Source organism: Megalobrama amblycephala, linkage group LG13, assembly GCF_018812025.1.
Source record: "Megalobrama amblycephala isolate DHTTF-2021 linkage group LG13, ASM1881202v1, whole genome shotgun sequence".
Taxonomy (NCBI): domain Eukaryota; kingdom Metazoa; phylum Chordata; class Actinopteri; order Cypriniformes; family Xenocyprididae; genus Megalobrama; species Megalobrama amblycephala.
The window spans coordinates 23,121,525-23,138,865 of record NC_063056.1 but is presented as its reverse complement, the minus strand read 5'-3'; the positions used below and the strand labels follow the sequence as shown (position 1 = coordinate 23,138,865).

At 38.9% G+C, this 17,341-nt stretch overlaps 1 protein-coding gene across 4 annotated transcripts in view; it reads left to right on the top strand.

Annotated features, from left to right (window-relative positions):
• Positions 1 to 17,107, top strand: part of si:dkey-22o22.2 (neural-cadherin) — a 176,812-nt gene extending 159,705 nt beyond the window's left edge. For all 4 annotated transcript variants that reach the window (XM_048152638.1, XM_048152637.1, XM_048152636.1 and 1 more), the window contains 14 exons: positions 181 to 365; positions 1,806 to 2,041; positions 3,048 to 3,325; positions 3,456 to 3,670; positions 7,760 to 7,887; positions 8,203 to 8,330; positions 8,721 to 8,844; positions 9,751 to 9,931; positions 10,617 to 10,783; positions 10,906 to 11,170; positions 12,143 to 12,323; positions 12,400 to 12,653; positions 13,561 to 13,718; positions 15,998 to 17,107. In XM_048152638.1, coding sequence (XP_048008595.1) covers positions 181 to 365; positions 1,806 to 2,041; positions 3,048 to 3,325; positions 3,456 to 3,670; positions 7,760 to 7,887; positions 8,203 to 8,330; positions 8,721 to 8,844; positions 9,751 to 9,931; positions 10,617 to 10,783; positions 10,906 to 11,170; positions 12,143 to 12,323; positions 12,400 to 12,653; positions 13,561 to 13,718; positions 15,998 to 16,471 — 2,974 coding nt within the window. In that variant the 3' untranslated portion in view covers positions 16,472 to 17,107. The remainder of the gene's footprint in view (positions 1 to 180; positions 366 to 1,805; positions 2,042 to 3,047; positions 3,326 to 3,455; positions 3,671 to 7,759; positions 7,888 to 8,202; positions 8,331 to 8,720; positions 8,845 to 9,750; positions 9,932 to 10,616; positions 10,784 to 10,905; positions 11,171 to 12,142; positions 12,324 to 12,399; positions 12,654 to 13,560; positions 13,719 to 15,997) is intronic.
• The last annotated feature ends 234 nt before the right edge of the window (positions 17,108 to 17,341 follow it).

The window sequence follows — 17,341 nt, the reverse complement described above, 5'->3', positions numbered from 1 at the left end:
TTGTGTGAGGAACAGACCAGATATTCTTTTAAACATCTTAATTTATGACATGAGTAAATGATACTTTTTCTTTTTAATATTTATTATTATAAATATTTAAATATGGTAAATCAAGATGATCACCAACACACTAGTTGAATCTTGAGTCATGCATTAATTCTCATCCTTTTCCCCACACAGGCAGTTCAGCCTGAACCAGAACAACGGTCAGCTGAGCATCCGGGAGGGCACACCAGCTGGATTCTACAGCCTGCAGGTGAGGGTGGCAGATAAGAGCTGGCCTGACGTCACCTCATCGGCTGAGGTCACAGTGATGGACCTGGAGGAGGAGGCACTGAGGAATGCTGGCTCCATCAGACTGGCCAGTGAGTGACTCTTCCTTTCAAGGAAACTGAAATCTGAATATAGACCAGCTCACTTTTGTTATTAAAACATATGCATGCATAAGTGTTATGTTTAAAGAGTTCATAACATGAAAAATTGCATTTTCTTTGATTTCTTGCAATAAAACTATGTAAACATACTGTGAGTTCCAGAGCTGGAAACTGAAACTTCTTCTCAAGTATAAAAGAAACTAAGCAGAAAAATTGGGATGTTCCTAAATGGTTGAATATATGATGTCGGAAACGCAAATACATCAATAAAATGAATTTATACCCCTGTTATCCCATTAGAAAAAGTGGCTAATTTTTAAGTCCATTTCGCTTTAACTTAAAAATATGTGCATCATATTTCAATAGGGGCTCACTGGGTAGTTCTAGGAACTAGCCACTAGGGTGGTCCCCGAGAACTAATAGTTTCCCTAGGGACGTTTTCCTGGTTGCATTCGCACCACAAATAGGAACTATGAAGTGACGTAAGCTGCGCTTGTTGTTGTGACTTATTTTGACTGTGCAACAGACCTTTATTGTTATGGCGCTGAGAACGCCAGAGCCTGAGCACACAGCGCTCACAATCTTCATTAGCTTACGATTTGTTTAACAGCCTGTCAAATATTGTTATTAGATAGAATTGTTATGCAAAGAAAGAAGACAGTATATTAAAAAGTATTAGCGTTTGCAGTGTGGTTGATGTCCAATGTCACTAGCTGAGCAGAAATACATCATCTTTTGTTCAGTCCCTTCTTCTTAACTCGAGAGGTCCATCTATCATTGTTTTCCATGTTCATAGAGTTAGTTTGTGGAGTAAATATATAGGCTATAATCTGTATGTGTACTCGGCTTTTTAAAAATGCCGGTTTCCGGTGTTTCACGTGCATTCGGCCAATCAGCATACACTTACATCACTGGTAGTTCCTATAGTGCTGGTTTAGACCTTACTCTGAAGTAGGTGCTAATTTAGTTCCCCCAAAAGGAGTTCCTAGAACTAAAATCGTTCCTAGTTCCTGCAGTGTGAACACAGCAAAATCTGGGTATTTCCGCCAATAGTTGTAGGAACTATGAAAAGGTTCCTCTGGTGTGAAAGCCCCTAATGCAGATTTTGTAAATCTGTCACAATGTAATGCAGGCTGATATTGATGAATGAGGATAATGCAATCTGAAGCCCGTGAGTAAGTGCTCTTACTCGTTTCACATGCGAAGAGGCCCTTTGCATCGACATCTTAAAGGGACAGGATAAAAAAAAATAATAATAATAATAGGGTGAGAGAAAATGTGTAAAACGTTCAAAATTAAATAAATACAACTACATTTTGGTGCAGGAAAGATTTTAATTTGTAAAAAAAATCAAATGTTAAACTCACTTTAATAAATGTATTTGGGTTTTACATTGTTGGTAAGTTGTACGTGTGTGTTTGTTACGCACAGACCTGACTGCAAATGAATTCTTCCGAGCATCAACAAATGAGGAGAGCCGATACACGCGTTTCCGCCGCCTCTTGTCCCAGCTCTTCCAGACTGATATGGAGAACGTTGATGTCTTCAGCCTGGCTAGTGGCAGCCAGCCAGCTCAGCATCACCTCAGCGTGTGGTTTGCTGCCCATGGCTCCCCATACTATAAGCCGGAGAAACTCCACGGCTACGTGTCCATGCACAAAGCTAAGGTGACAAAGACAAACACACAAAAACTCACACTTTCACACCAATCCACGTCTCCTGTGTTTCTCACATAGGCACAGACATGGAGTCTATGAAGTTCATGTTTACACACGTCTAACACCTGCACTCAGAGACACACTTTTCAATAGGGCAATGAATATTTCATTTCCATGTAAGGTATGAGATGGTGGGCTGCCGCTTTGGGACTGGGAGGCGAGCAAGGATGCTGGGAGGGAAGGAGGGAGGGAGGGAGGGAGGGAAGGATGGATAGAAAGAACATGTTGCTTTCTGTGCAGCATCCACCAGTCTATAAATCAGGTTTAGAGTGAGCGCTCTTCACACGCCAGCATGGTGCTAATGCTCTCACCGAGATGATGTTGATGCACTACACAGGAAGCTGCTCTGACATTTTTAGAGCCGCTGCAGAGGGATGTGATGGACTGCCCCTGAGACGGACCCCCGTCATTCCAGAACAAACACGCTCATACTAACAAACATGCGCGCAACCACAAGAAAAAAAGAAAAAAATGATTATGGTAAATCACTTGTGTTGGATTATTCCTCTAGTAAGTTGAATATTAATATATTTGGATAAATAATATTTCCATATGTTAATGAAAGGATGAAAAATCCTCCAATTTCATGCTTTTGTCGATCCAAGCCTGTATAGATTTTCCCATACTACTTTATTTTATTTTTATTTTTTATTTTATTTTGAGAATGACCAAGCTCTTTTTTCCCAAACAACTAAAATTAATAAAGAAAAAGAAAATTACAAATGGAAAAACAAATGATAAAGTAAAAATTAAATTACAAAAAAAAATTTGTTTTGTTTTTTTGTAGTAATGTTGGGAAACACACATGTTTTGACAGGTTGTGTTCTTTTTCTTATATTGATGACCCATAAAAGCTCATAAAAAACATTTTACAAAATTTTAATAAACAAATATAGTAAAAAGTAATAAATTATGGAATTATGCAATTCAAGTACGATTTGTACTTCTCTTTCAGTTGGAGTCCGCTCTGGGTGTGACCATTCTACAGGTGGGGGTGGACGAGTGCACCTATGCAGCCTGCAGCCAGACAGGTGGCTGCTCTAGCAAGGTGACATTCAGTGACACCCCTAAAACACTGAACAACGGGAATGTCTCTTTGGTGTCTGTCTCAGCCAAAGCGAGCGCTCAGTGTGGCTGCCTCGCTCGAGAGGCCGTTCACCTGCACTGCTCCTCGTACTCACAAAACCCTTGCCTGAACGGAGGCACCTGTGTGGATAGTGAACTAGGCTACAGGTAGAACAGTCTAGTATTCTACCACTCAAATCTGTTTAATAACTGCTTCTTTTTATATATGATAGAATAAACGTTGTTTTAATTTGTTCACATTTGGTTAACTAATGGCTGATCTACTGCTCTGTTGCAGGTGTAAATGTCCCCCTATGTTTGATGGGCCAGAATGCCAGCAAACTAAACACAGTTTCCTTGGCAATGGCTATGCTTGGTTCCCTCCAATAAGGCCTTGCTTCCAGAGCCACATCTCTCTAGAGTTCATCACAGAGGCAGCCAATGGCCTGCTGTTCTATAATGGCCCAATAGGAACACCTCAACCCGGAGAAAAAGAAGACTTTATTGCTCTGGGTATGTATGGCAAATTGTCACGATTCACTGTTTATTGTACAAGTGTTACTTTAGAATGTACAATGTATTGTTTATATACTATTACAGTGCTTCCCACACATAGACTTTACTTGGGCGGGCCGCCCACGTATAATAACGGCCACCCAAGTATATTTGGAGATACATTTTTGCTTTTATTATTTTTATCCTCTTATACTTTTATATCTGCGCAAGATAATGAAACCATCCGCGATCGATAAACTAGTCGTTTCATACCTGCTCGTTATGTGTGCGTCAGAACTGTTTACTCCCGCTGACATTCCCACGGGCGCTGCATTTTGCAAAGTCACAAGGGGGCGCTCGCGCAAAACATCGCTTCAGACTACTTCAAAGTGATTCTCAATCAGTGAAAAGCGCAGATTTATGCCAAGCGATTGCTAATGAACACAAGTTGATGAATTATTACAAAGTCTACTTCATGGCCTTTATATAAAATGTTTTAGACGATTGTAAGAATCTGAAGGATCAGCCTGCAATAGTACAGACATTTCAAAATAAGAGTCCCGGTGTATTTCGGGCTTGTTTATAGCCTAATTAAAAGTCACACGCTAAGTTTTTCTTTTTCTTTTGGGCATTATTGGTATTTTGGTTACACAATAAATTGTATTTAATTTGATTTCCATTCATTTCATAGTAAATTATTGTAGTCTCCCCCACAGGAAGAAAAGACATTATTTGACACATATATTATTCATTTCATAAATTTTACTAGTAAAATCTGTGTCCCTTTCACAGAGAGACACTATATGACAGCAAGGAGAACATAGGAAAAGGTGAACCATTTAAATGCTGTAATTTTGCATAATTTACAATGCATAATAATGCATAATATTAGTATGTAATTACATGTAATATACCATGCAATTAAAATTAATTTCAATAAATAAAAATACTATTAAAAATCACATTATTTGTTTGACACATGTAGTAGACCATTTTTGTGTTGTGGGTAATAGGAGGATTTTTCGCCCGGCTACCACCGCAAGTATATTTCAAACCTGTGGGAAGCACTGTATTATATTATTTATTATTATTACCAAAAACAATTTCTAGGCTCTTATTTTAATAATTTTTTATCTTATTTTTGTGTTAACAATAACATACATATCATTTTCCGAATGACTGAAAAAATTACTCAATCTGTTCTGCATATGTAAACATGATTTTTTTTTTTTTTAACCTGAACAAAGCCTTCAGAGCCAATCTCAATAATGGAAAAAACAACCTTCACAGCCGCATCATGATTTAAGATTCTCTTGTTACCACTGCATGAAATTAATTTTGTCTATCAATTAACTGTGTGACTACAATCGATTAATGGCAACAAGCACAATCTGAAGTGAGCCATTAATGATAGATGTTTGTAAATGTGTGTGGTCAGCAGTGTTTGAGAGTGCGGTTTGGGTCAGCATTGATCTTGACATCAGGTCACCGGTGAAGGTCACATATTCAGATTCTGTACCACCTGTCCAATACTGTAGTATGCAACTGGTCATATGATTTCAGGAAACGACCCTTCCGTGGCCTTGCATAAGCTTACATCATCAGTTTGGTACATGTTTTTATTGAACTGGGGCCAAAACCCTCCACTGCTGTGACAGCAATTTCAAACTAACCACAAATTGATTACGAATAAGCATTTTTTTACTGCTGGGGGTCAAAACTAATCTGAGGGGGCATAAAACAGCATTAGATTTTCATGTCACATGCGTTTGCGGTACCAGTGTCATATGCTTCCCTATGATGAGTTTGACAACTTGTTAAAGGTGAAGTGTGCAATTTTTACACAACTAGTGGCACCAAATAGCCTGGGGTCAAAACAATGGGGTCGTTTCACCCATTTTATGGTCCTCTGGGCAAAAATTATTATTAAGTCTGAATGCTTAGAAAAGTAACAAGCTGCATGATTTGAGGTGTCATTCATTTCTGTAGCACAAACAAGATGAGTTACACAAGTTTTCAGGCCCAGAACTGCTGTTTTGTGGTGTAATGTGTGGAATGGTTCCAGATTGGATGCTGCTTCAGTGATCTACCGTAGTTATACACTATTGAGCAAAAATTTGGGGTCAGTAAGTTTTAGATTTTTTGAAAATTATTAATGCTTTTATTTAGCAAGGATGCCTTAAATTTATCAAAAGTGAGAGTAAAGCTTTCTGCATTGATACAAAAAAAAATCTATTTTAAAAATGATATCTTTGAACTACCTATTCATCAAAGAATCCTGAAATAAATGTATCACGATTTCCACAAAAATATTAAGTAGCACAACTATTTTACAACATTAGAATAATTTCTTAAGGAACATGTGACTCTGAAGACTGAAGCAATTGCTGCTAATAATTAAAGGGCCTCTATGTAAGATTTTTACTTTAATAAAGCATAAAAATACTCTAATATGTTTGCAGATATTTAGGAAACATGCTAAGTTCACCTACTTGTTTCTCAGAAAAACAATGCTACAGCCAGACATTCTACTTTGCATTCCGTGTCGGAATGTCTGTTTTTGTTTTGGTCTCTGTGAAACCTCGTGCTGCCAGTTTATCCAATAGTATTTCGACATCACAGGTTGCCAGTTGGCGGAAAACACCGCGTATTGCAGCCATGGAAACCAGCAAACAAACTGTGTCAGAGAATCAGGCAATAACGTCAGCTGCATGTTCTCGCTCTCTTCTCTGTCACGGTGAAGTGACACACACCCGCGCGGGCGCCTCCTCTCTCTCACTCGTCTCATTTGCTCCGGTTAAGTATTAACCGAAAGCGCGCGCACCACTGATCTATATAAGTGAAGCGAACAAGCCACACTCCGTCTCAAACAGACACATAAGTCAAACAGAGTCACAAGTACCAAAATAAGCGCCTTCCTGCGCTCAAACTGTCAAATACATACAAAAGTATGTCAAAACCAGCGGCACAGGCAATCTTGGTGAGTATACAGATAAACACACTCAGTTTTGATCGTTAAATAGCTAAGAAAGTGAACACATGTCATGTGTAACAGTATTGGTTCCGTTGAACACCGTTCATAAACTCTTAAAGGGACAGCAGTCCAATATTCCTGCTGCTGTCTGTCATGTTAATCAAAGAACAAAAGACAAAGAAAATCACTTTCTTCTCTTGACTGAATACGTTTTATAACTTTAATGGTAAGAATTATTTGCAATAAAGACTACAGAAATTAAGGTAACCAATGCAAAATAACACAATGTGTTAGTTTACATTTCATTACTTTAATTTCTGTAGTATTTCTTACCTGAATAAAAACCCAGTTAACCCGAAAAACTTAGTTTCATAGCTCTCTTTATTCTATTGCATTTATTTGAGCTGTTTATATTTTATTACTGACTTTTACTTTTTTTATGAAAATAAAACTGCATCGAAGAAAAGTCGATTTTTGTCTGTATATGTTGTCATTTATAGTTCCTTAGAAAGAAACTCGGAATCGGCAAAAAATATGTATCGGCCAATCACACTAACAAAAAAATCGGAAATCGGAATCGGCCAAGAAAATTGCAATCGGTGCATCTCTACTAAAAAGCCTCTGAATCCATCTAAATATCTCTATGAACAACAGCATATCAAAACAGATAAACCAACTCATCAGCTTACAGTGTTTAAGTCTCCTCAGCTTTCATTGTCAATTGCACTCCCTATTGTTGCTGGCAACCATATGCTGTAAAAACTGGCAACCCGCGTCTTTGAACAAGGGGGCGGGCCAAACAATATTTTGAATTTGGACTGCAGTACCTATTTTGAATACTGGGTGTCATTCCTACAGAGAGCCCCTTTAAGCTTTGTAAAATAGATTTGCTTTTTAAAATATATAAAAATAGAAAATAGTTATTTTACAATTTAATAGTATTTCACAATACTATTTGTATACAACACAATACTTTTGATTAAATAAATTCAGCCTTTGTGAGCATAAGACACTTGGTGAGAATAAAAATCTTACCATCCCCAAACTTTTAAACTGTAGTGTACCTGTTGGCACTCATGTCAATATTCTGTGTGTCTTCTAATGAAATTTCATTATTCTGTTTAATTCAACAGAGTTAAAAAATGGAGTTCCTGTGCTGAGTGTGAATCACGGCTCTGGGACTCTGACACTGCAGCTGTCCACGAGAGCCACTGTCATGGACCGCCGCTGGCATCACCTCGACATCATCAGCGACGGCAAGGTAGAAGCATAGATTGAAAATGGAGGGCGCATGACCAAAATGAGACACTAGGAGGTTGCCGTTCCCTGAGGAATTTTTGTTTAACTTCATAATGTTCTCTATCTCACCTCAATTTCATTGAGATATGAAGCTGTAAGAGAGTCCAGATCATCATGTAGCTTTGAGGTTCTCATTGGGTTAAGCAGATCGTGAGCTTTATCGCCCTCTGGGATTTGGGTCTAAAATATAAAACGTGACCTCTCCTGCACTCAGATGTGGTGTAATTTTGCCTTGTAGTAAAATCATTTGTGTGGATGTGTGTGTGTTTTTGTGTAGACTGTACAGATGATTCTGGACTACTGCTCTGGTGCCATGGTGAACGAGGTGGAGGGCCTGGGAGTAGAGATGTCTGACACTGATCAGTCGGTGTGCAAGGCCTCCGGAGAGACGCCAGGCAGCGAAAGGTAAAAACATGCTGCTGAAGTATATTTGATCTTAATATCAATGCTTAGAGAAAAACCCTAGTGAAAAGATCAGCTTAGACCATTTGCATGCTGGTCCAGGATTGCCAAATTTGTTAAAAGCCAAGTTTATTAAAGAACCCATGAAAGTAAAACTAAAGTTTTGTGGATTTTTGATGGCATCAGAGTGTCATGGCCTCATACTTTGAGCTGGACAATATGCTAGTGTCTTTCTTTTCCAGGACAATCTTCTCTTTCACTTTGGAATATAAAAAATATTTGTCCAATAAAATGCTCTCTAGAATACCACCTGCCTCTGACTAGCAATAGCAAGTAGCTAATCATGGTTCCTGGCTGTGATTTAAACTAAATGCACATATGTTCTTTTCTCAGGTTTTTGGACATCTACCAGCCTCTCCAGTTGGGTGGGGTTAAAGAGACACACTCAATCCGTAAATTACACCCCAATTACAAAGGATTTGTGGGATGTATGAGGAACCTTGTGGTGGACAGTCAGGTAAAACTAGTGTAAATGTGTTTATTTTTCTAGGTTATAGTATAGTATAGTATAGTTTACTTTCTGGAGGGAATCTTGGCTGAGGCAAAATATAATTTAACAAAAACAACTAAAAAAAGATTGCCATCCTAGTTTACATACTTATACTATGCAATAAAAGTTTGTACTTCACTGGAAATGGGTAAGTACATACCTGTTATGCAGTGTTTGCATTTGCCTTTATAAGCATTTAGCTAAAATCATTACCTTAAAATGCATTAATATTTAATATTAGTTGCCTGCTTAACTGCTGTGGAAGGGTCATCCTCACATTCATCTGCATTTTTCCTCAGGTGAAAAAGTTAAAAATGAATTATTACAAAAATTTTTCTTTCATTATTCAAGGGAATGTGTTAAATATCCAAAAACTCATGCAGAAATGCACACTCCAAAAAAAAAGTGTATAATTTGGACGTTTGGCTTTCTATTTTCAGCATACTATTTTAAATTAGAACAGTGTAGATATTTCTATTTTAAAACATTATTCAGCTATGTTTTTTCTTTTATTGACATGGGCCTTAATTCAAAAACCACAAAATTAATTCTGCTGCAAATCATTAGTACAAAGCACTTTTTGTCACATATGCACTGCTGTATGTAAATTAGCACAGAAATTCATTACTCATGGTTTGTGAATTAATCTTTGTTTTAATGAGTATATTTGGATTCTGTCAGTGTTAAACATTTTTTCTTTTCATGGCTGAAATTCAGACCGAATGTGTTTCGGGTTCCAATCCACAATCTTTTGTTTGGTCAGAACAGATATTTGCCTGAGCCACTTTCTGACAGCGAGTCGATACGGATCAATGAGGTTCAGCATTGTGCTGACGCAGACCTTTCTGTGTTTGCGTGTCTGTTTTCTGTCAGGTGTACGACCTCAGCAGTCCAGCAGAGAGCGAGAACAGTGCCCCGGGATGTGCCTTAACGGATGGTGTGTGTCTGACTGCTGGAGGACCCTCCTGTGGGGTCCATGGGAAATGCTTGGGGGAATGGGGCTCCTTCAGCTGTGATTGCCATCCAGGATACAGTGGACACAAGTGTGACAAAGGTAAGCCAACACAATCGGTATCATTGTCCTGCTGAAAAATCCAGCGTAAACCAGCATGAATTCCATTTCATTGGCCCAAAATCCTGCTTCATATACACTACCATTCAAAAGTTTGGGGTTGGTAAGAATTTTTTTTATGTTTTTAAGTCTCTTGTACTCACCATTAGTCACCAAGGCTGCATTTATTTGATCAAAAATACAGTAGTAACATTTATATTATGAAATATTATTACAATTTTAAATAACTGTTTGCTATTTTAATATATTTTATAATGTAATTTATGGTAAAGCTGAATTTTCAGCATCATTACTCCAGTCTTCAGTATGGGTTAGATCCTTTACGAAGGATGTTTACCTACACGATCCTTCAGAAATCATTATAAAATGCTGATTTGCTGCTCAAAAAACATTTCTTATTATTATTAATGTTGGAATCTGTTGTACTGCTTAATATTTTTGTGGAAACAATTAGTTTTTAGGATTCTTTGATGAATAGGGAGTTCAAAAGAACAGCATTTATTTGACATATAAATCATTTGTAACATCATAAATGTCACTGTCACTTTTATTGTTGAATAATAAAAAAAAAAATCTCATTACTGACCCCAAAATTTTGAACAGCGTGTAGCCCCATATTAAACATCAAATATCTTTCTGGTTTCTATAATGTTTGGTTACGTTATAGCACTTCCTGAGTGGTCATTTGAGAAGGACAGTGTGTTGAGGTACCAGCTGAGAGGGGGAGGAAGTCCACGCAGGACCCAAGCTCACTTCCTGTTGAGAACACGCTCTTCCATGGGCAGCTTGCTCAGCATGGCTTCACGTGACACCAACGAGTTCATTATCCTGGAGGTGAGTGATACACATGAATGCAGTAACGTTCATGTTAAGCATCCCTTAAGCATCCAAATACTTTTTGGAGCCACTGAAAATGTCTTAAAACTATAACGCTGTGTCATCTTTTTGTTTCTCAGATTGTAGATGGGTACCTCACTGTTCGTGCTAACCTTGGGGACGGCGCTCACTCTCTCAAACTATTAGGCCAGCGTGTGAACCACGGCCAGTGGGTCTTGGTCAGCCTTCATCGACATGACAACATCTTTACCCTGCAACTGGAGCAGGGCGGGGGTTCAAGAGAGGTTACGGGGGTCATGGGTCAGAAGAAGGAAATAGTAGTTCACCCCTCCAGTGTGTTTCTGGGAAACAGCGCCACTCCGAACACGCAGGGAGACTTTCAGGGTGGGTTTTCTCTTCCCTTTCTTCCTCATTGCTGTAATTTATACCAATACTTTTCTCTATTTTGCTTTGTTTATCTCCTGATGAGAATTAATTTGTTTTCTTCTTCAGATGTTTTTATCATTTTTGATTTTTATAATTAAAGCTTAAAGGTACAATAGGTACGATTTTTTAATTAAAATATCCAAAAACCACTAGAACAATGCTATATATTTTGTTGACTTGTGTTCTTGCATTATCCCAAATGTTTCCAGCAATTTTCCAGAGAAATCAGCAATTTTAATCAGGACATGGATCGTGCCATTGCGTTGCCTGTCAATGACCTCATATGTGCACTACCTACATTAGCATTCGCTCCAGCGGCCTCGTCCCGCTCCCATAGCTCTCGCCCCTTCCCGCCTTATACCACAGTAATGTTAATAAAATTTTAAAACATAAGCTCATGCATGAACATGATTTCTGCCCAAGTCCATTGGATTCCTTTCCATCAGCTGTGGAGGTGAAGACGACAATGCCCATAACTCACACGGCATCATCAAGCTACGCCTTTGTTTTAAAAAAACGACCTCTAGTGGCGAAAAATTACATATTGTGCCTTTAATATTCAACTGCTTTCTGAAATGCTTGATTCTGATTGGTCAGTCTCAGCATTCTGTTGTCAAATATTTTTGTATATAACCTCTAGACTGTATCATTTGACAGTTGTCCCTGCCAAACAATAATATATACACTACTGTTCAAACATTTTGGGTCAGTAAGATTTTTTTTTTTTTTTGAAGAAATTAATTTCAGCAAGAACACATTAAATTTATCCAAAGAGACAGTAAATACATTTGTAGTATTACAAAAGATTCCGAAAAAAAAAAGTGCACCTATATATAAATAGTTAAAATAAATAGTAAAAAAATAAAAAGTAGCTTTTACAAAATAAGTTACACTGACAAAGTTACACCCTGTTTTTTTTTTACCGTACAGGCTGTATGCGGGATGTAAGGCTGAACGGTCACTCCCTGCCACTGGATGGTCAGGGCACAGAGTTTAGTACTGTACTGGAGCGGCATGGAGTTGTGCCCGGCTGCTACTCTGACGCCTGCAGCGCCAAACCCTGCCTGAGCCCGCTGTTCTGCGTCGACCTGTGGAGGAAACACGAGTGCAGGTGAACACTCTCTCTCACACCGTTTCTACTGTCAAACTCATCTTTCTTTGTTTCAACGTCCGCTCTCTCACTCCAGATGTCCAGCCAATCAGGTTGCAGTGGTGGATGAGGGCACAGGTCTTTTGCATTGTGCCCCCTCCCCCTGTGTCCCCACCACATGTCGTAACGGTGGCACCTGCCTGGCTCACTCCACCAATACCTACCAGTGCCGCTGTCCAGAGGGCTTTAGGGGCCAGTGGTGTGAGATCGGCCAAATGAAATCTCTTCGTCTCGCTGCGCTCAGTCCGAGCTCCATTCTAGCCATCAGCATGTGTCTGCTCGTCTTTTTTGGTAACTATCAGGACATCCTCACACACACCCATATATTGTCATAAAGTCTGTGTTGCGGTAAAGTCTCCGTTATCATTGTGGAACCATGATGTGACCCTCTGAGTTTGTGACAGTGTATTGGGAAAACTGTCAATAGAGAGCTAACTGACAGTGGTAGGAATGACGCGGCAGGCCAGGTGTGTGTGTGTGCACCTCAGACAGGTACAACAATGACGTGACAGGCTGGCAGTGCCCTCCAGGCCTCTCTGCCAGCTCTGACACCCCATCAGCCACATTGCAAGCATACACACAAATCCTTTTTAAAGCATTTCCACATGCAGGCAGGAAGAAATCACTCATCAACTGAGGTGAAAATGTGATGGGATTGGTTGGGCTTCAGAGAAATATGTCAAAAAATGGTGGGTTATTTTCGGATTGATCTGCCTTTAATTGAAATGAGGAGTCTTCCCATCCATGAACTGGCAAGATGCTCACCAAGGATGATTATTTGATCAAAAGTACAGTAAAACAGTAATATTATGAAGCACATTTTTGTCCAGGATTCTTTGATGAATAGAAAGTTCAAAAGAACAGCTTTTATTTGAAATAGAATTTAGTTTTTGTAATAATTAAAAGACTTTACTTCCACTTTTGATCAGTTTAATGTGCCCTTGCTAAATATAAGTATCTTAAAAACAAACAAAAAACAACTGACCCCAAAAGGCAGTGTATAAAAATGCAAAATGGATGCATTTTAATTAGTTGTCTTCAACTATAGGATCCCATTGAATGTCACATTATGAAGTACAGTGGGTTGTGAAGGACTTTAATTTACCTTCATTTACCTTACTGCACACCCACCCACAGAAATAAACTTTAAATAACTGGTTACATCTTTCTTGTTTTAATCTCTCTCTTCCCTCTGCAGCTGTGCTCGTGGCAGTGACCGTATGGAATCAGAAGGGCAGTCGGAATAAGTTCCGCAAGCGAGGTGTGTACCACATCCCAGCGGAGCACGAGAGCTGGGAGGACATCCGGGAGAACATCCTCAACTACAACGAGGAGGGAGGAGGAGAGCAGGACCAGGTATTCCATTAACACAGGGCAGCCGGGGGAGGTATTGATTTACTTTCAGTAAAACTCAGGTCAGGGGAATGACCTCCATCAGCACCAACACTGGAATGGCATCCTCCTCTAGGTGGCAGCATTCAGTACTTTAGAAGCTCTATCTGCACAACACCATTTAGACAAGAGCACAGCTATGCTCAGAATGGAATACTAGTGTTCAGTCGACATACTACTTACTGTTTTTCATACTGTTTTTCATACTATATTGTAGTCACATGACAAAAAAATGTTTAATTAGAGAGTGGTATCCAGATTGCCTGGCAAGGCCAGACTGATATATCTTCTACAAGATATATCAGTCTGGTCAGTCCGCCCTCCAGCGCGATTCGAGTCAACTCCAAACCGTACCGTGCAATCAGATTTGTTTATTTCAGTGACGCAAACAGCGTCACTCTAGTGCGGCGAAAGTCCCTTCAATATCAACAAAGATTGCGCACGGGAGACCCGAGAGTTTGTTCTATTCAGCCGTGAATTCAGTTTTAAATGACCAAAAACACATTAATTATTTACTTTTCGCTGTTGACTCTTGTCGCTTTGCTAACGTCATATCCGCCCTTCTCTGATTGGTTTACTCCGCTTCCTGTTTGCTCGGATTTGCTCCGCCCTAGAAATCGAATTGATTCAATGGCCGACCAGACTCATCCGCTGGTACAGTGGTGAGGCTGGATTTTCCAGGCAAGTATCCAGATACCTCGGAAATAAAATACCATTATATTGCATTTCAAGTCTTAACTGACAGTCCATTTAAATAATGAGATGTTAAATGTTGTTACATACAAAAAATTCACACACAGTATACATACTGTATACTGCAGAAATAGTAAGAGTAGCAGTTTAGTATGCTATTTCGAACTTAGTAAATGTTTCCTGATCAACATTCTTTGCTGTTCCTGGAGCAGCATTCCTTGCAGCCAATATTATACAATTACATTTTTATCTTACTTGTGTAAATCACGTTGAGCATTCCGGCTCTAGAAATGAACAATGAGATACATGAGAATAGATATCCGTTTATTATAATTAGATATCCGAGAATAGATATCCGCAGTAAGACTTTTTTTTTTATAAGAACGTTTACATTGTTACAAAAAAAAAGTTTCAAATAAATGCTATTCTTTTAAGAAATGTTTTTTGAGCATCAAATCAACATATTAGAATGATTTCTAAAGGATCATGTGACACTGAAGACTGGAGTAATGATGCGGAAAATTGCATCACAGGAATAAAAGACATTATAAAATTTATTAAAGTCCCCCTGTAGTCAATAATTTTACCCCATAAAACTCATCTTTGATCACCAAAATTACATATTTAAATGTTTTTTCAAGTGAAAAAAAATTCTTCATTCTGCTACACCCTTGCCATATTTAGTATATGTGGATCAATGAATATGGTAATTAGCCCCGCCTCCACTCACTCGCATGAGCTCAGAGATCCACTCGGTCAAATTACTGAGGTGAATGCTGCACAATGGTTTCGCTCTTTACAACATCGGACACATAACAGTAATTAATATGATTAGTCTTTTACTTGTCTATGTTATCAAACAGCTAATAATGTGTTGCTAATGTTACACAAACCATGTTCCCGTTCACCATGTCAGAGTCAGACAGCTGCCGTCTAAAACTCAGCATTCTTACAAACGTTTTGAACAACTTAACGGCAATAGAGAAAGGCATATAATTCATCATAACATCGTAATATACATCATACACCCGCCATATTGCTAAATCTACCTGATTTTTCATATCAACAGAAAAATATACTGGCATAACCTGGCTTCTCTTGAGACTCCCTTACTTCAGAGCAGTAATAGTTAATGATATGCTAAAGGCCACCAGCACATTGATGCGATTGGTTACAAGGTCATTTGTGATGTCAGAAACACCAGCGATTTCAAACTGTGTTTTTAGATCACTGCACCTACACTCAGCAATGGTGTTGACATGAATTTGCACATGGTTTGTCTTTAAGCATATTAAAAACACCACATAGACATATAAACAACATTAAAAACTTGATTTTCACCACAGGGGGACTTTAAAATAGACAACAGTTATTTAAAATTCTAATAATATTTCACAGTATTACTGTTTTTACTATATTTTTGATTAAGTAAATATAGCCTTAGTGAGCAAAAGAGATTTCTTTCAAAAACATAAAATCTTACCAACCCCAAACGTTTGAATGTCATTGCGTTTTTCCAGAATTAAAACTGTCACCTATGTGCCCAACAGAACGCCTATGACATCACTGAGCTGAAGAGGCCGCTGTGTTCCAGCTTGTCCCAGTCCTCCTCCTGCACTACCGCCCCCCTTATCAAGTCATCCCAGGGCTCTCAGGAGGAGGTCCACCCCTGTGGAAACATCACGAACGGAGCCACCCTTCCCTACCACCACAACGCCGGCTGCGGCGGTCACTGCGCCATGGACTTCAAGAGCTATGTGTCGCGCATCATCTGGGAGGCCGACAACGACAGCCTGGCGTTCCCCATGGACACCTACCACGTGTACTGCATCGAGGGAACGGGCTCCAGCGCGGGCAGCCTCAGCTCTCTGGGATCGGCCATCTCGGAGGAGGGCTTCAGCTACGACTCCCTGCAGCGCTGGGGCTCCAAGTTCGAAGGCCTGAGCGAGCTTTATCGCCGACCCGAGCTGGCTGTCCCCTACATGGATACGGTGCAAAGCCAAAGCCAGGAACAGCAACAATAATCAAACGACCCGAACACTTCAAGCCCAGCTTTGTTTTTGTGTTAGTGTTTTATAGCCTTTATAGGGTTCCAGTTTGAACGCTACAAAAAAAACTTGTCCTAAGAAATGGTTTCTGTTCATTTGTGATGCAGTCACACAGCTTTAAGGGCGAGGAGCATCTGAGGTTGGAGGACTGATTTGTTTTATTTATTGAGTGAAATATTAAATGTACTGTATTTATTTTTGCTCTGATAGGGAACAAAGCCAGTGAATCATCAGGACTTCACCATGATGAACATGGTTTATGGTCACATCCAGCGTGTCACAAGTAATGTGCGTTGTAGTGAACACACGTGACTAATGCTGCGTTCCATTCTGCTCTGAAATTTCCAGCTTTCTTTCTGTCAGATTTCCATCTTAGAAGGTTGTGAAGAACTCCTATTTCAACAAAATGTAAGTACACACTACCGTTCAAAGTTTAGGGGCGGTAAGATTTTTGAATGGTTTTGAATGGTGAAGTCTCACCAAGGCAGTAATACTGTGAAATATTATTACAATTTAAAATAACTCTTTTAATATTTTAACATTTTAATATGTGATTTATTTCTGTGATAGCAAAGCTGAATTTTCAGGATTTGTTTTATGAAAAGACTTCAAAAGAACAGAATTTTTTAGACACAATGTAAAAGTCTTAAATGTTAATTTTGATCAATTTAATGTATTCTTGCTGAATAAAACTATTAATTTCTTTAAAAAAAAAAAAACTTACTGACCCCTAAACTTTAGAACAGGGTTCCCACGGTGCTGGAAAATGATAATTTTAAATAAAATAAAATAAAATAAAATGACGTCATCATAAAATACTAGAAAAGTAATAGAAAAACCCTGTGG